Source organism: Natator depressus, chromosome 5 (genome assembly GCF_965152275.1).
Source record: "Natator depressus isolate rNatDep1 chromosome 5, rNatDep2.hap1, whole genome shotgun sequence".
Taxonomy (NCBI): Eukaryota; Metazoa; Chordata; order Testudines; family Cheloniidae; genus Natator; species Natator depressus.
Genome location: NC_134238.1, coordinates 82424808 through 82451232, shown reverse-complemented (window position 1 = coordinate 82451232; position 26425 = coordinate 82424808). Strand labels below are relative to the sequence as shown.

General features: G+C 40.3%; 1 protein-coding gene across 4 annotated transcripts in view; it reads right to left on the bottom strand.

The window, feature by feature from the left end:
• The window catches only part of AUH (AU RNA binding methylglutaconyl-CoA hydratase), a 188132-nt gene that overhangs the window by 83338 nt on the left and 78369 nt on the right, over window positions 1-26425 (bottom strand). For all 4 annotated transcript variants that reach the window (XM_074953085.1, XM_074953086.1, XM_074953088.1 and 1 more), the window contains 2 exons: window positions 21223-21315; window positions 20164-20220 (listed from right to left, as the gene is read on the bottom strand). In XM_074953085.1, the coding sequence (XP_074809186.1) occupies window positions 20164-20220; window positions 21223-21315 (150 nt within the window). The remainder of the gene's footprint in view (window positions 1-20163; window positions 20221-21222; window positions 21316-26425) is intronic.

Genomic DNA, 26425 nt, shown 5'->3' with positions numbered 1-26425 from the left:
GGATTTGTGCCCAATTTTAGAGGGACATTTAGGTACTCAGTGATGTGTTTTGGGATTCTGAAAAAGAAGTAACCCTATATTATGTATAAATTTATAACTACTTTTTTTAAAGCTTTTTTAAAGGAAATTAAATTGGAAAGTTTTAGCATTTTGTCTTTGTTCCTTTTATCTATATCTGAGACAACACAGGTTGATAAGACAAGCACAATTTGTCCACATATTGACAACTTTCTGAATAACAAATGTAAGTTTCCTCACTCTTTCTCCTTTACCTCTTGCATCTTCCATGTTATAGTTTCATGTCTGTGCTAAAGAACGCCAATATTGATTAGTAAAATATTTAATTATCCATAACTTTGCAATAAAAACATTGAAGACAGACAGACAACCAACCTACAAAATAACAAGGCATCTCCCCAAAAACCCTGCATGGGATTCACCTTAGAATCACAGAATCATAGAATATCAGGGTTGGAAGGGGCCTCAGGAGGTTATCTAGTCCAACCCCCTGCTCAAAGCAGGACCAATCCCCAACTAAATCATCATAGCCAGGGCTTTGTCAAGCCTGACCTTGAAAACCTCTAAGGAAGAAGATTCCACCACCTCCCTAGGTAACTCATTCTAGTGCTTCACGACCCTCCTACTGAAAAGGTTTTTCCTAACTTCCAACCTAAACCTCCCCCACTGCAACTTGAGACCATTACTCCTCTTTCTGTCATCTGGTACCACTGAGAACAGTCTAGACCCATCCCCTTTGGAACCCTCCTTCAGGTAGTTGAAAACAGCTATCAAATCCCCCCTCATTCTTCTCTTCTGCAGACTAAACAATCCCAGTTCCCTCAGCCTCTCCTCATAAGTTATGTGCTCCAGCCCCCTAATCATTTTTGTTGCCCTCTGCTGGACTCTTTCCAATGTTTCCACATGCCTCTTTTAGTGTGTGACCCAAAACTGGACACAGTACTCCAGATGAGGCCTCACCAATGCCGATTAGAGGGGAATGATCACGTCCCTCGATCTGCTAGCAATGCTCCTACTTATAGAACCCAAAATGCTGTTAGCCTTCTTGGCAACAAAGGCACACTATTGACTCATATCCAGCTTCTCGTCCACTGTAACGCGTAGGTCCTTTTCTGCAGAACTGCTGCCTAGCCATTCGGTCCCTAGTCTGTAGCAGTGCATGGGATTCTTCCGTCCTAAGTGCAGGACTCTGCACTTGTTCTTGTTGAACCTCATCAGATTTCTTTGGGCCCAATCCTCTAATTTGTCTAGGTCCCTCTGTATCCTATCCCTACCCTCCAGCGTATCTACCACTCCTTCCAGTTTAGTGTCATCTGCAAACTTGCTGAGGGAGCAATCCACACCATCCTCCAGATCATTAATGAAGTTATTGAACAAAACCGCCCCCAGGACCAACCCTTGGGGCACTCCCTTTGATACCGGCTGCCAACTAGACATGAAGCGATTGATCACTACCCGTTGAGCCTGACGATCTATCCAGCTTTCTATCCACCTTATAGTCCATTCATCCAGCCCATACTTCTTTAACTTGCTGGCAAGAATACTGTGGGAGACCGTATCAAAACCTTCCAATTGTGGGGTCTAACAAACTAATAAGAAACTAGCAGAAAGGACATTTGGTCCTATTTCCAAGTATTAATAGCTAGCCTTGAAAGAGTAATTTAAAGAACTTTCAATATGTGCATGACCAGCTTTTTTTTTTTTTTAAAGTAAGACTTGTCCACACTATTTGCTAAGTTGTGTTTAACACTGTGTGAATTAAGACATTTTATAACACTATGCGTTTTTCCAGTGTAGACAAGGCCTAAGGACTGGTGGTTGGCAACAACAAATTTCTCCTAGCTTCTGTTTGTACAATAAAGGTAGGTTCAAGCCTTCCCCTGATCATCTCAGTGGAAGAGGAGAAGTAAACATTTCCCATCTGGGTAGATCCACTCCTGGCTTTTCATCTTCATAGGGATTAATCAGTATCTCTACAAGACACTCTCTTCAACCCGCCTGCATTCTCTCTGACTGTCCTGCCACTAATAAGCACAGCTCTCTCTCTTTTGTGCTTCTGTTACCATAGAGACAAGAAGAATTAAACAGAGCTGCGTTCACTAGCAATCAGTCTGCCAGGGAAACAGAAAGGGAGGGTTTTGGGGAAAAGGGCATTGCAGGGATAATGCTTAATCCTTGCAAGGCTGGTGAACAGGGAATGAACCTCTTCATAAAGATATGGAACCAGAATGGAAAGATGATTTTAAATCTTCACGAGCTAAAGAGTAAAGGATGCTACGGCTGACAATACTTGAACCTGTATTTTTCTGTATTTTCTTTATTGTGTCCTGTCCCATTTCACTGGAGAGGGGTCTTGAGGGCCCCAAATGCATAAGAAATGTATTAAGCCAATTGTGAATTGTCTCCACATAGTTTGCACTCTTCCTAAACTTGGATTTCTAGTCATCACAGACTAGAATGTGTCCACATCCCCACAGACACTCCTATGCTTCATTATAGAATTGAATTATAAATACAAAAGTTTGGCCTTGCTTAATTTTTCAAACATTCTCCCTTTAGTCATCAGTGTCATGGAAAACTACAATGAAACAATCTCAAAAAGAAACCAGTGACATGGTACAACCCACACTCACTGAGGCAGAACTTGAATGGGACCTAAAGCTGTAGGTGTTATGGAGGAGGAAACAGGTCACACCTTCTATCAGTTATTCATGTAAAGTGAGCAACACATTAGTTTCAGACTGACCAATACAATTTTTGAAAGATATGAGGAGAACTGTGTGAAGAGGAAACAGCTAATGACAACACTACCAAAGGGAAATGAACTCACCTCTTTTTAACGTATGTCGGGAAAGGAAGAGATTGTAACACAATGGATTCAAGACCCCAAACTTTTGGGTTTAAAATTCTAGCTCAGGTCAGAAAAAACAACACTTTGGAGTTCTAATCCTAACCCTGAAGGTACACAACAACAACAAAAAAAAGAGTTGTGGCAGCAAGTCTCAGAGCCTGAGTCAACTGAGTTGGACTTGTGGGTCTAAAAATCAGACACTGACTCCGTGGATGCTCTGGGGTGGGAGCATCCATGGGGAAAAAAATAGTAGGTGCTCAGCACCCACAGCTGTTCAGCCAGGGAGCACCCCCCAAGAAAACTAGACGTTGGCACCTATGCAAAAAATAGCAGCTTGGGCTCTGAGCTCTGAAACCCAGCAAGGGGGAAAAGGTCCCTGACCCTGGACTCTAGCCCCAGACCAAACATCTATACCTCTATTTTAGCCCTGCAGAGTGAGCCTGAGTCAGTTGACCCAGGGTCTAAAACTAACTGCATGGTTTTTTTCCTGTGTAGATGTACCCTATCTGAACATAGCACACTGAACTCTGATTCTCTATAAGGAGCAGGTCATTGCACTACCAATAGTTTGGTGAAACATTCTCAGTTTATACATAAAGATGTTGCTATTGTACAATTGTATTTAAAATTTGGTAAACTGATTTTGAATATTAGCATTGTGTGACATTTTAAAACTCTGCCTCCACACCAACATCGTTAGAACTGCTCAGAAAGCCAAGTATAAAATGACTCATTTGGTGAAAGTCAGCTTATTTTTATTTAAGAAAAAAGAACAAATCATATGAACCATAATTCTCCATAACCTGCTGAGGTAGAACTAATTTACCTCCCGCTATTAGAGTTCTACATATTTTGTTTAATTACTTTGAGACAAGAGTGGATGTTCAAAACATCTGTTTTCAACACTATTAGCATTTTTTTTTACTTGAGGCCATTTATTTAACTTGATAAAAAAATAAATATTACAAAATATTAACATGCAAATAAGGCTCTATAGATTTACGTTGATTGAAGAAAAAGCCAATAGATGTTCACATACCAAGTTACTTGTCTTATTACAATACCAAATCATGATAGCTATCATGAATGCTCAACATTGGGACAAGAGACAAAGTGGGTGAAGTAATATCTTTTATCGGACCAACTTCTGTCGGTGCAAGGTACAAGCATTCAAGCTTCACAGAACTCTTCTTCAGGTTAGCTCTGTGAAACTCCAAAGCCACTTCCTTCCCCCAGAAAATGAATCTAAAGCAAAACAGATCCACCTTCTATTTATATGTTTTGTTTTTTCGTAGTATATACTAAGGACAGAATACAATACTTTAAACAACAACTTCTAATCCGGCTCTCCATTCCGGGAGGATTAAGATGTTAAATTTCTATTTTAGAAATTTGAAAGTTTTTCCCCTAAAAATTTTCCTTTTCCTCTCACATTTAGCCTGTCATTGTATCATAGAAATTAGAGGTGGAAAAGAGCAATCAAGTCTTCTGTTACATCAACCTGCCAATGCAGGAGGAGTCTCGGCAGTAAATAAATGATATTTTTAATTATCTGGAAGGCAAAATGTTCTATTTTATTTCAAATATTCTTAAATTAGCATCTGAGCAGAGAAAAATTACAAATTGTTTTTGATGTTGAGAGTCCTGCTTCCCTCCCCTCTCTGCCATTACCAAGTTGTACAATACTTTTCTACTTTAGCAGAAGCTACAGTATTTATAGCTAGAAGATACTCTACCATAAAAATGTGGGTCAAATTTCAGGCTCAAAAATACAACAGTCTTTCTTTAACCTTTTACACCTGCGTAGTTAGTACAACTGCTGTTTGCATGAATGCATTTTGCATGAGTGTCACATCTGGAAATTCCCCTCGTATCTTACTCATCACAAAAGGAATGCTTTTCAATTTTAAGGCAAATCCATTAATACAGAACTTTATTCTGGTTTTAACTGCGAAAAAGGAATAATTTAAGGGATGCTGAAGATTCACAAAGATCCACTAAGACCAATTAGCATACTTTCCTTCATTTTCTTTTCATACAAAGAATAAAACTATCCATGTTCTTCCTCTATATTCTTAGAATCCACAATCTGATAGCTCTGACTTTCTAAAACAGGTTGTCAAATCAGCAAAAATGGTCAAAAATAAGAAAAAAATGAACTGTAAAGTTTTCTGAGGTGACAGTTACCAAACTGGAGAAAAACAAATAACCTTTAAAAGCTTCAATTAATTCTTCACTTGCTCGACATCTGCACCACACATTCAAGAGACAATAAGTCCTATGTATCTAGGTACATATTCTGTATACAGTTGCATCACTGGAAAAATCATTAGTTGCATCGCTGCAAAAATTTGAGACTTGTTGAGAAGATGACAAATGATATTTATAGGGTTAAATAAAGCCTTTAGGGTGAAAATATTTTATCATAATTGCAAAAAATGTCAAGAGTTAATGTACAGGGGAATTTTTTTAAGACACCACTGTTCTTCAAGACTTTGTGGCAGACAGCTGCATAATGAAATAATCCTATTTGAACTAAAGGAAACAATGGTAAAATTTGATCTTTGATGAAATATTGCAAATTAAAATGCCTTTTTAAAGGGTTTAGAAAGCTGTAAGTATGCAACTCCAGTACGAGGATTTCATCTAGTTTGGTCACATTTTCTGTTGACATAACTCCACTGACTTTACTGGTGTTATGCAAGAGCATAGTTTGTGTCTATCGCTGTCAATTTTTCCAAAGAACTCAACACCCCATATGCAATCACACCAAGAATATTCGGTTAGTACCAGAAAGTACCTCCTGTTTTTATCATAACAGTATCCTTACTCTGTCATTTCCTATTAGCTCAGTAAAGTATTTGTGAGTCTACCAGAATTACAAACTAACCAACCACACATTGTTACTCATGTTATGTTCCCACAGTTATGTTCTTTATTAGCACTTTCATGTTCTCATGACACAGCTAAAATCCAGAGCCTCTTAAATAATGTACTACACAAATGGAGGCAGTTCTGCTGACAAGGAACCCTCCGAACATTACAGCTCCCAAAATAAGTTTACAATGCTAACCAAGAGAGAAATAATAGCAATAAACTATAAATCAAAATCATTCAAAACATCAACAAACTAGAAAAGGGAGAAGTGTTCATATACATGTTCTGAGAAGAAAATTTCCAGATAAGAACAAAATTACCCTATTTTCATATATAGTTTCTGCCTAAGTCAAGAGGTACTACTGGAAACGACATCCAGATACTGAAAATGTATTTTTCTGTGCTTTAGTTTAGGGCATAGCCATAGGACAGAGATGACTTATGTGGAAAGGAGAGATGAGTTTTATAGGAAATCTAAATCCATGAAGAGTACAACTTTTTCTTGATAAAGCTGAAAAATGGCTTTGAGACAGAGAGGCCAAAAAGCTCCTCAGTCCTCTGAGCAGCAGTAAGACTTGAGAAAGGTTACATTCACTGATACAAAGTGACGTTATCTCATGAGATTCAAAAAGGGGGATTTCATAGGGGTATAGACCAACTAAGTTCAAGTTCCAGCTCACTATAGGTTGTCAGGTGGCAAGTCAAAGTCTGGTGATTGCCTGAGGAAAATCTTGCACTGTGGTTATCGCAGACTAGATTCCCTTGCCAATGTAAGATCTTGAAAGCCCTTAACATTGTGATATGAACCTGGAGAGAGATCAGGTCCAAAGCCTTGTGAAGTCACCCAGATTAAATTTTAGATAGTCCCCCTTTCTAGGAGTTGGGGTTTAAACTAGCAAAGGGTTTTTAAATACATGAAGAATACTAGAGACAGATCTTGACTGCACAAGACTGTCCGCCAGTAGAGATGAGTAGCCAAAACCCAAACATTTTAGCCTTCCACAGTGTCTGTTTCACCAATGAAAATATCCCTGGGTCAGAACACAAGATTGGCCCCTGTAACAGAAAGACCTTGTGTGACTGACTGACAATATCCTGTAATATCCCAAATGAAATTTACTGAATTAAGTTAAACCTTATTCAACTGGGTTTGATGCCTTAGGGGTCAATCATATTGAAAATGAAATTGTTTCTGTATTGTTCTGTTCTAATTGTGTTCTGTTACTGTATTGTTATTGGAGGACTGCATGTAACTTTTCTAAGGTCTTGACTAATGTAACTGTTAGGAACTTCAAAGGACTTTGGGGGACTATGTGTGTATAGTGGATTTCCTAGGAAGTACCTGGGGGATAAGGGGAATGCAAATGACCCATTTCAAATACATCCTGTAAAAGTTATGCCCGGGGGAAGAAATCCCATTGTCTACTAATTACCTGCTCCTGGAGTTACCCCTGAACTGTGTAAAGGGTGAACTAAATATGTTATGAGTGTGCTAGTTCTAAGCTGAGGCTGTGATGAACTTGTGACCACAAAGGAAACCCCAAAGGACTGCTACTGACAGAGCCCATATTGGAGTTGGGGTGATGTCTAATTAGCTTGCATGTAGGTTCTTTTATTGTTTTTAATGTTTTCTCAGTAATGCCTTTTACCTTAAGAATAAAGTAGGTTTGCATAGGAAGTGCTGTGTGGTACCAGCTGGTGTCCTTGGGCAACCTGTCTGTGTTGCAAATAACACAATAAAGGCAGGGAACTGCGCAGCCTGGAAATGCCCCAGTCAGACACACGAGCTTCCACCCACGAAAGGCAACGGGGCTGGGGTGCTGGAAGCCTGAGAGTGGGTGCCTTTGCTGGACCACTGAAGGGAAAAACAGGTACAGTGCCAGTTGCCCTGAACTGTGACACCTTACACGTGGGCAGTATCCATGTAAACAGAATATCTCTACTATATGGTAAACCATGTCCTGCTAGGCTAATATGGAGCTATGGACACTATGAAGATTTGTCATTCTGATCTTTATGGCTGCCTTGAAAGGACAGAGAAAAGGCATAAAGGGCCTGATTCTCAATTACAGGAAGGCCCATTTACAACTGCCAGACCAGTGTAAACAAGAATCAGGCCCCAAAAAGAGTTCTGACACTCAAAGGAGAATGCATCCACCTTACATGTCTTGTTTTCCAGGTATCTAAAGCAGAGGAAGCTTATTGTTGATGAAAGATGGAAAGAGGCCAATCACCTGGCATTCCCATTTGAAAGGACAAAGTGCAAAACTTGTTGATTCTTTTTACATTCACCCAGAGATATTCACATGAGTTTTCTTGTCATCTTAAGTACTTAGCTTTCCTTAGGTAGAAGGAGCCAAATTCACCAAATGGAGTTACACAATGAATCTGACCAGGAAGTTGGGACTGTCAGCTTATTGTCTCCATGCAGTGAAGAATTCGCAGTACTTTTGACCTAAAAGAGGGACTCTGTTCCTCTTCACTTCTTTATGTAAGTGAGGAATGTACAGTTGTCCCTTTGTATTAACAGAGAGTTGGATTCAGAAGCATTGTGAACATCCTAAGGGTACTTCCTGTGATTCTGAGTTCCAGTCAGTTACTACTGTGCTGCTCTTGTGAGGACCATTAGCTCTGATGTGTGGTGGCTCACATAAGCTCCACAGACCTGATGGGTGTCTATTATGATTTGTTTTAGTACTGGTTCAGTCATTCATCTTCCACCTGATATTCATGTTGAGAGCCCACCACTTTATGAATCATGAATCTCTGGGGACGAGCAGTCCAGGAATTAATTGCATCCTTTTGGTAATCCTAGACAAAAGGAGAATAAGAATAAGAAGGGTCTCAGGTGGATGACAGCTCATCATATACAGCCATTAGAATAGTTTGTTGGAGGATCTGACAAATAGTAATGTTTCTGTGGGAAGGAACAGATATTTGGCCAGAGACTTGATACTGGTACTTCCTTTTGAAAAAAGAAGCCATGTATAGGGCTATGCAGAACCTGGAATATAGCTCACAAGAGATCTTATCCCTATTCATCATAAATCCACAAGTCTAAAAAACAAGAGGAGGCCTGAAATGTGTTACTTTGATCCATGGTGATTAACTGTTGTTAATCTCCCACGTATTTTTTTGTGAAACACCTGACACACTAATTGGTGCTTAAACAATAAGGTTGTCCAAATAATGGAAGACATGAAGTCCCTCTTCTCTCATAGAAACCACCATGGCTGACAATGAGCATGGAGAACATATGTGAGGCTGATGAAAGATGAAATGGCAAGGCAACAGATTGGTAGCAAAGACAATCCATTGAGAAGCAGAGGATTCTGAAATGTACCTGTGAGAGAGCAGGGAACATGAAGATACAAATCCATAAAGTCAACTGAACATAGAAAATATTTCATCCCACAATAAATCTTGTATAGGGAGATTTTCCCACATGGAAGAACCTGGTTCATTTGACATTAAAGGAGACATCATATCCCGAAATGGTTAAATACCCTATTCTTCATTGGAACTAGGAAGAACCAAATACAGATCCCTGAAACCTTCGCCTAAATTGGGGATAGCTCTCATACAGCATAGTTTCTGTGTTTGTTCCCAAATACTGTATCTTGTGTTGTTTGAACTATTCTCATAAAAAAGAAGAGAATATTGGTGGGGGCGTTAAGTTTATTAGGTGATCTCATTTTGTGTTTTCAAAGTTGAGAATCCCCTGCGGGATATATGTACTCTTTCAGCCTGTCCCCTCTTAGGCTACGGTCTGAATCACCATGCCCTGCTTCTGTCTGCTGGTGGAGGGGCCAGCCCTGATCATTTAATGACTTTTGAGAGCTGAAGAGAGACAATAATATTTTTGGGCTTAGTGGCATGAAAGATTGATTCCTGCTTTTTCACTGAAGTATCTCTCTTCTGGCATGAGCAACTTATCACAGTCCATTGCCTTCTGAACACCAGTATCCAAGGCTCTTCTAGATATCTTTTGCCCATCAAAGGCAGTATGAACCAATTGAGACCTGAAGACGGACTCTATGTGCTAGAAACCAAGCCAATCCATAGATGGCAGAGCATAGAAGAGAGCAAGTTAGGAACCTAACTGATGTTTTAGGGATATAAGAATGAAACGAAAACAATTCTAGATGGTTCAGACTCTCTGATATGGACTGTATGCAGGGTTTATACCCTGAACCAAACAGCAGTGTGGCTGAGCTGATAAGACTTGGGGCTACATATGAGGTACCAGGATTCTATTTCCAGCTCTTCCTGAAGTGACTTTTTACCTTTTTTGTAATTAACTTGCCAAAAAATTTATTAACACAGAAAGAAAAGGAGTACTTGTGGCACCTTAGAGACTAACCAATTTCGGAGATCTTCGAGGTGCTGCTGAGCCTGGATGTGCAGCTGGCGGAGCTGTACCATATGCATCCGATGAAGTGAGCTGTAGCTCACGAAAGCTTATGCTCAAATAAATTGGTTAGTCTCTAAGGTGCCACAAGTACTCCTTTTCTTTTTGCGAATACAGACTAACACGGCTGTTACTCTGAAACCTATTAACACAGAGTTAAGGTTGCCCAGTGCTGCCTCAGGACCATCCAGAATGTGGAAAGCTGGCTCCACTTCTGTTCCCCAACCAGTATATCGCTGGACAAAAAGGTGTCCAACCTTCCCCCTCCCTGGCTCCCCTTATCATTCTGCTCTATCAGCACATCTGAGCTCCCAGAAAGCAAAGGTCCCTCTGATGACAATCCCTTATTCATCAAAGGATCTTAGGAAAAACTGCTTTTGGAAAGTCAGTTCTACCTCAAAGCTCATGTCAATGAACCGGGTTTTCAGAACCAATGTATGAATGGTCATTTACACCCCCGCCCCCGACACTGCTCCAACCACTCCAACATTCCCTCTAGCATTCCCATTACTCTGAACCCCTCCCATACCCTCACTGCACTGAGTCCAGTTCTACCTCCCCCCCACACACACACCAGCTCCACCCTCCTCCTTCCCACTCCATGCACCTGTTAACCTGGAGGAGAAGGGAAGGTGGTTGGGTTGTGAAGAATGCATGTACCAGTTGGAGGCAGGAAAGGGAAGGAAAGTAGAGATACAGTGTCCCTGTCTGGGCAGAGTGTATGAGGAATGGACTCTGTGCATTTATCTGAAGTATAGAAGGCTCAGAGAGGTGTGAAGTGCACCATTCATCTCAATAAGATGTTCTCCACTGAATGACAATACACCACAGAGATGAATACACTCTGGAATGATAACACTGAGATGTGTTAACTGCTCCACTCATCTCATCCCCACCCCATCTCTGCAGTTTCAGCACTTGTGCCCGTAATGTGCATAGCACACAAATCACCTACGCAGAGGATTCAACCTCACTGTCCTTGGGATAGCACTTGTACCCTTAAACCACCAAGGGATTACACTGATCAGTGTGTGTCACTCACAAAAATTTCAGAGGAAACAACAGCTTTCACAGATGTTTTAAGCAGAGGTAGTAAATGTTTTGTAGTGCAATAATATTTGAAATATTTCTAAACTGGTCTTTAGTCCCATTTAATAGCTGATCTCAGGGACAGTCCATGCTATAAACTAAATGAAGGTGGCCTTAGGATTTTCCCTTAGTCTACACTAAAAAAAAGTTATAAGAATCTTAAAGTGTTATCAGCAGTTCATTTTAGGGGGTCTGACTCAACAACTCGCTTTTCTTTAATCGTATTCAGTCCCACTGTTAAGGAAATGGTTGAGGAGCATAAGTCATGATTACATTACCCTAACTGCTTCCTAGAGTCTCATCTTCCCTCTATTTAATTAATGCTAATTTTCTTGACAATATTTCTCAAGTAAAATCAGAATCTGTGTGTGGATCTTAGAACACTTTGAAATATCAGCTGTTAAAGCAGATTTTGGGCAGGGAGCAAGGAACATGAACAATATACATTCTCTACCAAGGGAAGGATGTGAACTCAGAGTACATGGGTGTTGCTTAGGTTCAATGGGCACTGCATGTCACCTTGAGCCACGTTGTTACTCTGACATTGGGCTGCCTGCAAAGCTTCCGACTTGCAACAGAGCCCTAGTCTTGATGCACACGTACATTTCACTTTCTGTGGCATTTCAGTTTAGCTTGAACCAACCTGCAGTTACAATTTAACCCTCAATATCTTACTCAATATTGCTTCTTCAAAAGGGCAGTGGGTGCCATGAACTAACTGAAACCAATCTTGAGCATGTGATATCAGGTTGCAGAAGATGAATACAATAATTTGAGCCACAGGAGTACACAAACCAGAGGATTTTGTAAACACATGATTTATTTCAGGGGCCTGTGTCTCAGGAACCACCCCCTTGTTTAAATTACTCAAAATCTAAACCATTAACCCTACCCTGTATCCCATGAAGCACAGAAAATTTCAAGACAATCAAAGTCAGCATGAGAATTTTAGAACACTTAGAATATTCAATTTTTTAAACCCTAAGTGACTCTACTTTAACTGTAGCAGAGTAAGGGGAGCTGGAACAATTTTTATAGTGTGGGTGCTGATGATCGAAACCATGTATTTCATGTTTGTTATTACTACTTCAAGCCAGGCAGTGTGGCAGCACCCCCAGCACCCCTAGTTCCAGCAGCACTGAGCAGAGTTTCCGTAAAATGTGGGAATGACACTTGACTTCTTTCTAGGGGAGAGTATGAGGCCTTGTGCAAAATTAAGAGCTCTGAAGTTCACAGAAGGCTTCCAACATTAACCACCTTCCTCAGGCTATAAGGTATTTGCACAGGGAGTCTCTCTCTCAGGTATCTAATAATACAACACACACATACACTTTATAGATAGATAAATTACACACAAAAACACTACTTTAAAAGATAAAAAAAATTATTAAAGTGCAAACTCAAGAGTAGGAAATGTCAGAATTAGGATTCACTGTGCAACCTTAACTCACCCTCCTTGCATTATGATACCATCATTAATTACACGATCACATACTATTTTTATCCATTCAGTGTACAGGATAGATGGTGCTTGATATTTTTGTTTTCTCCTCATTATTCAGTGTGGCCCCATGCTTTATTTACAATATACAGTTCTAACCCTGCTTTCAAGACAGACATATTAAACTTCCTCATGAGTTTTCCTATTGGGCTCATCACGATAGTATCTGAGTGCTTTACAAACATTAATCAATCTATTTTCACAACACTTCTGTGAGGTGAGGCCATGATATTTATTCCCATTTTACAGATGAGGAGCTGAGGGACAGAGAAATTAAGAGCAAAAGTTTTTGCTAATTTTGTGTGCCTAATTTGATATGCCTAAGACCTGATTTTTCAGAGTCATCATTTTCTTTGATTCCCATCCATCAGTTCAGCAGCTATGATGGGGCTGAATGAAGTCTTTCCACCACTTTCTATCTGGTACCAGCTTCACAGCTTCCTTTATCTTTAAATCTTTTTGCTTTATCTCCATTCTTCACCATGTCTATTGATGCATACTTGGTCTTCCTCTATTTTTAGTTCCTTGCACTCTGGTATTTATTGCCATGTATGGTATCCTTTTCGAGTCCATTCCTGACACATGTCCAAATCATCATAGTTGTCTTTCTTGAATTTTCTCTAACAGTGTTGTTTGTTGCCCTACCCATTTTCTTATCAACTTCATTTTTTATTTTCTGCAGTCTTGGAATTTTTAATATTGGCCTCAGCAAATATCTTTCATTCACGGACTTTCCTCACTCCAGTATTCCAACCCATACGGCAGTATTGGCACAACAGTTGTCTCATATATGTTGATTTTCATTTTAATCAAAATGTCTTTAGACTTCCAGATCTTGCAGGGTTTTTTTGAATGCCATAGTGGCTAATCTGATTCTTCTTTTTATGTCATTTTCACAATTCCCATTCTTCAGTACTAGTCCTCCAAAGTACACAAATTCTCCCACTTGTTCTAGTTCTTTGTCTTCAACTTTAATCTTTACCTCTTCCTCTTGTCTTCCAATTGCCATAAATTTTGTCTTCTCCATGCTGATCTTCAGTCTGAATTTTCTGATTTCTTGGTCTATCTTGTCAGTTGTTCTCTGTAAATCCTCCTTAGTCAATGCTATGAGGCCAGTATCATTTGCAAATCTAAAGTTATTTACTGTCCTCCCACATAACATGACTCCTCCCATTTTATCTCTGAGTGTTACCGCCATTACTGCTTCCAGTACCAAGTTGAACAAAGCTGGCAATAGTGTGAATCCTTGCCTCACTCCTATGGTCATCCTGAACCATTCCATCAGCTTCTTGTCTATTCTCACTGCTCTCATCAACTTGCCATAGATATTCTCTATCAGCTTGATCAATTTCTTGGGGTGCCAAACATTCTCAAAACTTGCCATAGCCCTTTCTGCCAAATGCTATCAAAAGCCTTTATGAAGTTTATAAAGTTGTAATAGAAGGTTTGGTTGTGTTTGATGTACTTCTGATACCTATCTTATCACAAATACTGATCTACTGTAACAGATCCTGGTCTAAATGTAGCCTGCTCCTCTGCAAGCACCAATTTCACATACTTCATTCTCTGCAATGTGTTGATAAATGATTTTCTGGGCACACTCAATAAGCTGATTCCTCTGTATAAAAAAAGTCATCTAATATATAAACAGTACTATTATCACTTTTCCCCATTCACTAATTTAATAGCTTTTCTCCTCAATTATTTTTACACAAGGAACGAACGAAAGAGGATTTTTCAGAGTACTTAGCATAATACAGTACTTTATATGTTTAAAGCACCGCTCCCGTTGACTTCAGTTGTAGCAGTAAGTGATCAGCACTTCTGCAAATCAGATCCCAGCGTGATCATGTAATTAAAGATCATCATAATGTATATACACAATGGGGCTGAATTTAAGGTTGCATAGGCAGTATTAATTCTGGCATTTCCTAACTTTTCAAGACTTGACTATTCAGTTTCAATCTTGTTTTTTCAGTTTACTTTGTGTGGGTGTCTTTAATTTCCTAGGTTTTAAAAAAAGCTGACTGGAAACAAAGAAGTCCCACCATGTGTCACCAACTACATCTTGGTCATCAGCAAGGTTAGAACCTTTATATTAATCACACAAACCTCTGCTACTTGACCTAACTGAGTAACTGATAGCCTTTTCCTCCTCTATTTGGAGCAGCTCTAGAGGGAAGATGAGACACTCACTTTGCCAGTGGGTTTCACAGCTACTTGCTGACAGCAAAGGAATGGTGAGACTCGGGAATCTTGGTTCTATTCCAAGCTCTGTAGGGGTGTGAGTCCTAGTGGGCTAGGCTCCCTACTCTCAGTTACAGCCCCACCCTGTCCTGAAGCAACTAGAAGCAGCCATTACTGGGAAAAGTCTGGCTTTGCCCCTGTAGCATGTAGACTCACAGACTTCAAGGCCAGAAGGGACCATCATGATCATCTAGTCTGACCGCCTGCATACTGCAGGCAACAGAGTCCTGTAAAAGACCCATAATCTCTGGCTGAGTTACTGAAGTCCTCAAATCATAATTTAAAGACTTCAAGTTATAAGAGAATTCATCATTTACTCTAGTTTAAACCTGCAAGTGACCTGTACCCCATGCTGCATAGGAAGGCAAAAAGCTCCCAGGGTCTCTGCCAATGTTCCCTCTAATTTTTTCCATCTGTGTATGGAATGAATTTTGTTATGTGCACCAATATTAAGGTAAGGTAATGTGCGGATGTGCGCCACCAGTAGACACAAAAACCCTAGATATAATATATATTTTTGAAAAGTTACCATAGGGATAATTACTCCAGGCAGGACAGGTTAGGCATTTTAGAACTCACTACTCAAAGAATTAAATTTAAGTGTATGAGAGAAATAAAAATTATGAAATGCATAGACCAGTCAAAAAACTAAAACAGCAGCACTTTGAAAGAATAAAATTACAGAGAATATACGTGCATTGCAGGAAGTATCACGAAGTAACAACAACAATAATACAAGTATGTGCTGGGAGGTAAGTGTGTGAGAGACAGAGAGAGAATGTGCGTGTGTGTGTGTGTGTGTGTGTGAGAGAGAGACACACACACACAGACAGTGTGTGAATGAGAGACAGAGTGTGTGTGTGCTGGCTGCTGAGGAAGTATATGAGAGACAATGCACTGTCTCTTGAAGCACAGCCACACTCACCAGTCTGAAGGCTCGTTCAGACCGCAGCAGACACCAGCAGCTCTGTCTACCTCCTGAGCCCTGCCCTGACTCTGCAGAGATGGGGTACATGGGCAGAGGGAGGCGGGGGGGATGGGGACACCCTGACATCAGTGTCCACTCGCCCCACACCCTGCACAGCAAGCAGGAGGGTCCCAGGAGTAGCTGGCCAGGGGCTCCAAGGCAGAGGGCAGGAGCAGTGCGGCAGCAAAGCAGAGGAGTGGAGGGGCACCGGAACACAAGTTGCCGGATGTGCGCAGCTCTACCAATCAAATGCACGGCACTCAATTTACTCTTGTGCAGCCATGCAGGCATGCAGCTTAGAGGGAACACTGTTCTCTGCCAATCTGACCCAGGAGAAAATCAGTTAGACTCTAAGCATATGGGCAAGTCCTACCAGCCAGACACCTGGGAAAGAATTCTCTGTAGTAACTCAGAACCCTCCCCTTCTTGTGTCCCATCACTGGCCATTGAAGATATCTGCTGCTACCAGTCGCACATCAGCTATATACCATTGTATGCAGTCTCATCATAATGTCCCCTCCATAAACTTATCAAGCCTAGTCTTGAAGCCAGTTAGGATTTTTTGTCCCCACTGCTCCCCTTGGAAGGCCGTTCCACAACTTCACTCCCCTAATGGTTAGAAACCTTTGTCTAATTTCAAGCTTAAATTTGTTGATGACCAGTTTATATCCATTTGTTCTTGTGTCCACGTTGGTGCTTAACTGAAATAACTCCTCTCCCTCCCTGGTATTTATCCCTTTGATGTATTTATGGAGAGCAATCATATCTCCCTCTCAGCCTTCTTTTGGTTAAGCTAAATAAGCCAAACTCTTTGATTCCCCTCTCATAAAGTAGGTTTTCCATTCCTTTGATCATCCTAGTAACCCTTCTCTGCAACTGTTCCAGTTTAAATTCATTTTTGTTAAACATGGGAGCCCAGAACTACACACACTATTCCAGATGAGGTCTCACCAATGCCTTGTATAATGGTACTAACACTTCCCTGTCTCTATTGGAAATACCTTGCCTGATGCATTCTAGGACTGTATTAGTCTTTTTCACAGCCACATCACATTAGCAGCTCATAGTAATCCTGTGACTAACCAATATACCCAGGTCTTTCTCCTCCTCTGTTGCTTCCAACTGGTAAGTCCCCAGCTTATAGCAAAACGTCTTGTTGATAGTCCCTTTGCACTATTAAATTTCATCTCATTTCTGTTACTCCAGTTTTCAAGGTCCTCCAGAACTTCTCATATGATATTCCAATCCTCCTCCGTATTGGCAATACCTCCCAACTTTGTGTCATCTGCAAATTTTATTAGTACACTCCCATTTTTTGTGCCAAGGTCATTAATGAAATTGTTAAATAAGATTGGTCCCAAGACCAATTCCTGAGGAACTGCACTAGTTACCTCCCTCCAGCCTGGCAGCCTTTCAGTATGACCTGTTGTAGTCTCCCCTTTAACCAATTCCTTATTCACCTTTCAACCCTTATATTAATTCCCACCTTCTCCAATTTAACTGTATCGGATGCCTGATGGAAATCCAGGTAGACTAGATCTACTGCATTTCCTTTGTCTAAAAATGCAGTTATCTTATCAAAGAAGGAGATCAATATACCTTTTATAAAACCATGTTATATTTTATCCCAATTACCATTTACCTCTATGTCATTAATTACTTTCTCTTTCAACATTTGTTCTAAGACCTTGCATACAACTGAGGTGAAACTAACAGGCCTGTCATCTCCTGGATCACTTATTTTCCCTTTCTTAAAAATAGGATCTTTATTAGTAATTCTCCAATCATAGGGTATAACCCCCGAGTTTACAGATTCATTAAAAATCATGGCTAATGGGCTTGCAATTTCATGTGCCAGTTCCTTTAATATTCTTGGATGGAGATTATCCAGGCCCCCTGATTTAATCCTATTAAACTGTTGGAGTTTGACTTCCAACTTGGATGTTGTAATTTCTACTTCCATATCCTTGTTCTCATTAGCCACCCTGCCACAACCCCTAAACTCATCATTACCCTTATTAAAAACTGAGGCAAAGTATTTGTTGTGGTGTTGGGCCATGCCTAGATTATCTTTAATCTCCACCCCATCCTCAGTGCTTAGTGATCCCACTTCTTCTTTCCTTGTTTTCTTTTTATTTATATGGCTATCGAATCTTTTACAATTGGTTTTAATTTTCTTTGCAAGGTCTAACTCTGCTTGGCTTATGGCAGTTCTCACTTTATCCCCACATTCAAAGAGGCAGCTCTCCTTGCTGATCTGTCCCATCTTCCATTCCTCGTAGGCTTTCTGCTTTCTCTTAATCACTGTTTGAAATGTTTGCTCATCCAACTTGGTCTACAATCCTTCCCTACAGTCACAGTCCAATCACAAGTAGGAGCAGAGAACACATGGAGCATGCTCAGTCACTCTGTAGGGGTGGTGTAAGTGCAGTGTGGTCAACACTAGGAATTGTGAAAGGTTTGAGCAAGCTCAATGAGGATGGAATCTTTGGAGATTTTAGCTGGTAAAATGAAAGAAGTCTCTACCGAGCATGCACAAACTACAATTTTTCAAAGGCTTATAACTCGGACAGATTTGGGACAGAATCCACGTCTTCATTGCAGACACATCCCTGACAGAAAGGCATGGGGGCACTGGAGCTGTTCAAAGAAAAGCTCACTAGAATTTAACATGGCCAAAACAACATGTTTTTCCCTAGTCTCATTCTTGAAATGACTGAATATCAACCAGCCACTGCCTATACTAACTTTGGTTTTCTGTGTCTAGGATGCCATCATCCTCAACACCACCCTGTGGGAGCTCTCTGAAAGAAAAGAACACAGGTAATCAACACCTCCTTCACCTACTCCCACTAAGATCCACTGGTAAGGCAATAATATATCATGATCAACAGCACCACAGACAACTGATAGACCTAAAAATATGTGTATGAATACCCCATCTTCACCCACGGCTAAGAGGGGATCAAACATCAGGATAACCCAGTGCTGTACTTATGACAAACAAAGGTCTGAACTCAAATTGAGAATAAACTAGGAGATCTGAAACACCTAATTAAGATATTGTGAGATGTCTCATCACAACTTCCTCAATAATCTTAACCAATAATGGAAAATTTGAAACAGGACAAAAAGCATCCAGACTGTCAAATTCAAGTGGTTGTTTCTTATCCAGAGGTTGCACCAATGTTTCCTTAAGGACAGTTGACACCCTGCTCTCCCTGCTACAAGCATTGACAATTTCCATTAGCAACAGACCTAGTATTTCCCCAACAGCCAGAAAGAACATTACTCCAAAGCTGAAGTAAAAAATTCTCAAAATACTTCCAGCAACATTGGCTAAAGCCCTAGCAGAGAAGTTTTGTTTTCTCAAGATATTGTTCTTCCAGGCAAATAGGACAAAGGCAAATAGCTTGGTTCAAATCAGGGTGCTTTTATCTGGAAAACAAAAATAAATGCCGTTCACAGTAGAAGGGACTCAAATCAAACATCATTATTATCCTTTTATTCTTTTCAACCACCCTGAATCCTGAGTAGGGCCAAGTGTCCTTCCAAGTGGAAGAGGGTGTTAAAATAAAATAGTAATCTCTGTCCTCTGAAGATAAAAAAAAAAATCTGAATGAGATAGAGTGATACATACACCACACTGTCACAGTCAGTATCTTCATATAACTGATTAAAAAGCAGTACAAAAGTTGAATTAGTGTCCTAAAGGAACAGATTTAGGAATAGATTGATTTAGTTAGGGTTGGTCCTGCTTTGAGCAGGGGGTTGGATTAGATGACCTCCTGAGGTCTCTTCCAACCCTAATCTTCTATGATTCTAAGATAGTATACAGTGTTGGATCATCAAATTAAATTACCATTTCTGCTATACTAATAGTTACAAATCAGTGTTTTTGCACATGCCCCTACACAAATGACATCAGCCTTCAAAGACATTAATCCCATTTACATAACCGTTAAGGCAGGCATTCATTAAAAAAAAAATAAAGCCTACATAACTCATTTCTTTAAAGACATCACAAAATCTTTTTACTAATTTTCAGTAGGAAATATGGTTTGAAACTATGTTAATAACACTTAATAAAAAATACAAAGTTAAACATAAAATGCATAACCAACAATGCAAAATCACAAGCACCAAGACCACTGGTTAGCAGTTGGGTTATCGTCAGTATTGTACAAAACATAAATTCATACCTGCACCTGGAATGATTGCCAGCTTTGTTTCAACTAGACCCATTTTAGCAGAAGATGCTTGAAAAGAAGCATAAAATGTAATGAGTTCTTGATATAATCTATAGTAAATAATAATTTGAAAAAGTTTATACAAAAGAAGATTCTTTACAACAATCTGTTAATTTATTAAACTTGTCTTCCAAACAACAAACCATCACTTAAAAAAGCATTTGCCTATGGAAATACAGAAAGACACCAAATTGATTTGCATTTATTAAAAGAACTAAGAAGCTATTCCCGTCAAGACAGGCTCTGTACCTCATTAATTTTCACACAGGAAGATTGCTGATGCAAGTAAATTATTTAGATCCAATAATGCAGAGAATTATTTGTAGATTTTAAAGCACTAAAAGAAAGTGGCAATGTTATTATTTAACAACTTGAAATGGTGGGGAAGTCTGTTTCTGACGATTATGAATTCTTTAGCTGACTGACTACTCCCTCAGGGTCAAACAGCTTAATATACTATGAGTATGCTGGCAACTGCTCAAGAGCAAGTTTCCATTTACTTTCCAACAAATGGTTTTGTAGTTCTGACAGCTGGATAGATCAAGGTTCCTCTTTTCATGTGCTGTTGTTACATTTATTTTATAAGAGCTTAATTGCTTGTTTAATAATACACTCACAAACTAGTTTGGCCTATTTCCTGCAACCTGTTTGTATAGTAACAAATTTTGATGACAAGAGCATTTTAATTATAAAAAAAATTCTCAACCTCTGCCCTAGCCTTCTGGGATCACTGCTAATGATATAGTGAAGACTGCTAACAATAAAATGAAGATCATAAGAATAAATTAAAACAGGCAACAAAAATGCTCTAGCTATCAACAGTAAGTGGTATGAAATTAAACATCAGCAATGATTTCAGTCAAGTTTCTGCTAAATCACATAGAAATAATTGAGCATATGCAATGTCAGAATATAAAACCAGTTTTATAAGGACTGTTGCCAAGGCAAGGATTAGTCAAGCCTTCTGTAATGCTAATAATCTCCTGTTCATTTAATAGGATTCAGTCTTACCTGCCACTCTTATGTCACAGGCTAATGCCAGTTCTAGGCCACCACCTAATGCAGTCCCATCTATCGCAGCAATTGTTGGTACTGGAAGATTAGCTGCAAGAGAAAGTATCACTTAATACCTGCTCACAATGAACATTTGTGAGTCATTCCTGTATTATCTCTTGTTCAAATTACAATCAGATGAGGAAAAACAGTAACATATCTTCTTCAATGACGATGCTGATCTTAAAACCAATTGTCCAGAATGATTGTTCAGTGAACATATGACACTCAATCTTTCTGCAACTAAATTGTGTTGCAAACTTTCCCTTCAGCAGCTGCTCAGTTCTGCCCTTAATTTAGATTGTAAACTCTGAAGGCACAGTCCATGGCATTACAGAAATAACAAAACATTTAAAATTGTTGTATCTGTAGATTTCAGAGTAGCAGCCGTGTTATTCTGTATTCGCAAAAAGAAAAGGAGTACTTGTGGCACCTTAGAGAGACTAACAAATTTATTTGAGCATAAGCTTTCATAGCTACAGCTCACTTCATCGGATGCATTCAGTGGAAAATACAGTGGGGAGATTTATATACATAGAGAACATGAAACAATGGGTGTTACCATACACACTGTAACCAGAGTGATCACTTAAGGTGAGCTATTACCAGCAGGAGAGCGGGGGAGAGGGGGAAGAGAAGAACCTTTTGAAGTTATAATCAAGGTAGGCCATTTCAAGCAGTTGACAAGAATGTCTGAGGAACAGTGGGGGGTGGGGGTGGGGGGCATAAACATGGGGAAATAGTTTTACTTTGTGTAATGACCCATCCACTCCCAGTCTCTATTCAAGCCTAAGTTAATTGTATCCAGTTTGCAAATTAATTCCAATTCAGCAGTTTCTCGTTGGTGTCCGTTTTTGAAGTTTTTTTGTTGAAGTATTGCCACTTTTAGGTCTGTAATCGAGTGACCAGAGAGATTAAAGTCTACAGCCAAGCTCTACGATACAACAGCATTTGCTCCAACCCCTCAGATAGAGACAAACACCTACAAGATCTCTATCAAGCGTTCTTACAACTACAGTACCCACCTGCGGAAGTGAAGAAACAGATTGACAGAGCCAGAAGAGTACCCAGAAGTCACCTACTACAGGACAGGCCCAACAAAGAAAATAACAGAACGCCACTAGCCATCACCTTCAGCCCCCAACTAAAACCTCTCCAATGCATCATCAAGGATCTACAACCTATCCTGAAGGACAACCCATCACTCTCACAGATCTTGGGAGACAGGCCAGTCCTTGCCTACAGACAGCCCCCCAACCTGAAGCAAATACTCACCGGCAACCACACACCACACAACAGAACCACTAACCCAGGAACCTATCCTTGCAACAAAGCCCGTTGCCAACTGTGTCCACATATCTATTCAGGGGACACCATCATAGGGCCTAATCACATCAGCCACAATATCAGAGGCTCGTTCACCTGCACATCAACCAATGTGATATATGCCATCATGTGCCAGCAATGCCCCTCTGCCATGTACATTGGTCAAACTGGACAGTCTCTACATAAAAGAATAAATGGACACAAATCAGACGTCAAGAATTTTAACGTTCAAAAACCAGTTGGAGAACACTTCAATCTCTCTGGTCACGCGATTACAGACCTAAAAGTGGCAATACCTCAACAAAAAAACTTCAAAAACAAACTCCAACAAGAGACTGCTGAATTGGAATTAATTTGCAAACTGGATACAATTAACTTAGGCTTGAATAGAGACTGGGAGTGGATGGGTCATTACACAAAGTAAAACTATTTCCCCACGTTTATCCCCCTCACCCCCACCCCCCACTGTTCCTCAGACATTCTTGTCAACTGCTGGAAATGGCCCACCTTGATTATCACTACAAAAGGTTCTCCCCTCCCCCACCCCCCTGCTCTCCTGCTGGTAATAGCTCACCTTAAGTGATCACTCTGGTTACAGTGTGTATGGTAACACCCATTGTTTCATGTTCTCTGTGTATATAAATCTCCCCACTGTATTTTCCACTGAATGCATCCGATGAAGTGAGCTGTAGCTCACGAAAGCTTATGCTCAAATAAATTTATTAGTCTCTAAAGCGCCACAAGTACTCCTTTTCTTTTTGTATCTGTAGCCTTGCCAGAGCACAGTTGAAACATACATGTAATTAGCAGCAACTGTAACCAGGTTAGAGCTGGCAGCTCTGTGCATCTGAGCATTGCCAAGTATGGTATCCCCACATCATGATGGGTCTTTTCCAATGTACTTGACCATGGGAGAGCAGCTACTAGATGGCTGAGTAGGGTGAAGTACGGGAAGGAATTCTCAGTCTGGTGATACTAATCTCACCAAACATATCTAACAGGTTGTATGGTCACCAGGGAACTGTGAAATCATGATATTGTTTGCATATCATTTTTATTATAAGGTATGCATATATAATTGTGATAAAAATATAAGCATCCACCCTCATCTTTATTGATTTTAGGTTCTTTCCTTTCATGTTCACGGTGCACTAAATGAAGACTGGAGGAGAACGCTATTCTAGGGTTTCCTACCTTCTTCAGTGTGTGGATCACAATTTAACAAAGAGATAGCTGAGAAGACAACCTCTGACCAGCTCCCCTCCTATTCATGAGCACATAATATCTCTTTGGAAAATAAATCAATTGGTTACAGAGAAAAGAAGTATCAGGAAACTAATTCATTTTTAGGTGTCTTTATTGCAAAAATAACAGAAACAAAAAGGAAAGCCCGCACAATTTGTACAGCCAGCAGTCTTTAGACCACCAATAAGCAGTCCATAGATCACCTCTAGTTCAGGACCAAGAGTTTTGAAAGTTCTGCATTATTCTATATTACATCTATGCTATTACAGCAATAATTGACTCGTTGAAATTATCTGTGAGTAGTCTTTTACTGCCAATAAAAACTGGCGCCAATAAAGCACCCTAAAAAATATTTGTCACTCCAGGCATCAGAAGTTACTTGCAAGGCTCCAGAATAGCTATTACACACACCAGCTACCAGATAGCATATAGGGAGTAAAGGATCAGGAACCAGGCCTACCCAGGTCCTATCCTTGTTCGTCCACTTTTCCCATATATTGTATGTGAAGATAGAAAGGACAGACTTCTCTAACTCCGTTCAGGACCTGAGCTGCCAGCATGATAATCAGGAATCCATATCTATGCCCTTGTATACTAAGCATGACAGAATCTGGCTTCAAAAGTTAAAAGTTGCCATAGATCAACTAACAAAGATAGATAACTGAAAAATAACTCCTGGACCATTGAAAGCTTAATTGCCAGTAATCACAATTTTTAGTGATTATTACCTACGTTACTCCTGCAGGAATTCTGCGCGACTGTGCATGCACATAATTTATGAGCCTTGCACATTTTTATTTTTGCGCAGAAAAAGCTTTTGCTGAAAAGTTGCTGCAGTTCCGCCTTTTGCCCACCAAAGGGCGCTGTGACAATAGCCCACAGCAGTAGCTCCCATCAGAAAATAACTTCTGCAGGTCTGCCTGTTGCCCACTAGAGGGCACTGTGGCAATAGAACAGAGCAGCTGCTCCCAGCCCAGCTAGGGAAGAGAAAGAGCCTGCAGAGCCTTCTTCACAGTACCTGTAGGGCCAGGTCAGGAGACCAGGGCTATGGAGAGACAGACAGTGTGGGGATGCTGGGGGGGGGGTTCAGACAGGGGCTCATAAGGGCTAGTCGGGGAGGGGCTCAATGGGAGATGAGGCTTAGGGCCACAGCGGGAAGGGAGGTGCAGGGCCACATAGGGATGGGGGAGTGGCTGAGTGGGGGCACAGAGACATATAGGGATGGGGGACAGGGTGCAGGGCCACATAGGGACAGGGGATGCTTGAGTGGGAGCACAAGACACATGGGGACAGAAGGAGGGGGTGCAGGGCCACATGGGGATGCAGGAGTGGGTGTCTGAGCGGAGATGGAGCGACACATATGGACAGGGGGTGCAAGGATACATAGGGATGGGGAGTGAGTATCTGACTGGGGGTGGAGGGACACATGTGCCTGACTGAATGGGAGAGGCTAGGGGTCAGCCAGGGTCTGCATGGGGGGAGCTCCCTAACAGTCCTTCCCTTCCCCCGCGCCCATACCCAACAACCCTCCAAGTTCACCCCCAGGCTCCTTCCCTCTAACTCAGCTCCTCTGTTACCTGACTCCCCCCAGCCTTTGCACTGCTTCTGGGGTGTGTGGGAAATATGGTTCTGTACTGTAGTTTAAATGAATTATTGCTCAGAGTTCTGCATTAATATGCCTACTAAGGAATCTATTTGTCAAAAAACATTTTCTGATTTTGTTGTTGTTGTCTGTATTGTTACAGACATACTTGCTGACAAGTATTTTGAATAAAGGACCAAAAATACTTGAAACTGGTGTGATTATATTTGAATTATTTATTTTAACAAATAAAATATGCAGAATTTTGCAGAATTTGAAAATACTGTGCACAGATTTTTTAAATTTTTTGTTGCAGAATTTTTTATTTTGGGGGGCAGAATTCCCCCAGGAGTACTAAGAGGATCCTCTTGAGAGGATAGCAAATAATCACAGCCTCCATGGATAATGTTCTGAGTACTAACTAAATAATGACTGGAGGACTCAAAGCTAGGCTGCTTCATTTGGTGGTAAAGTAGATTAGTCATTTAGAATGTTAGCTACAGTGCAAACCAAACACACCATCACACAAGGAAATGAAGACTCAGGAGTAGAAAAATATTATAAAATCAACTTGTTTTAAAGAATTACAGCTAAAGTTCCTAATAAGCAGTTCTAAAATTCAAAACTCAGAAATAAAAAGGAGTTTGGTTTTCTTTACCTTGTGTTAGCATGCTATGCCATCACTTCACAATGAGTTTAATTCTAAAGAGCCAATTGCAAACTGGCAGTTGACTGAGTGACACTTGAAAGGTAGTCTTTGAATTCTCCATAACTGCTCTGTGCTAATCTGTGACATGCACATATCAAAAGAACAGTAGAATTATCCATTTTAACATCCTTTCACATAACAGAAAAAAATAAACATAAATGTAAAACTGTAATTGTTTTGGATAAAAAAAATTGCGTTCCAAAGTAGTAAAAATTAACATCAAGGGTACAGCCTGTTGGAATATTCACAGATTGCTTGTGTTATCTTCATTTTTGAAATTCTGTATGCATAAAACAGTC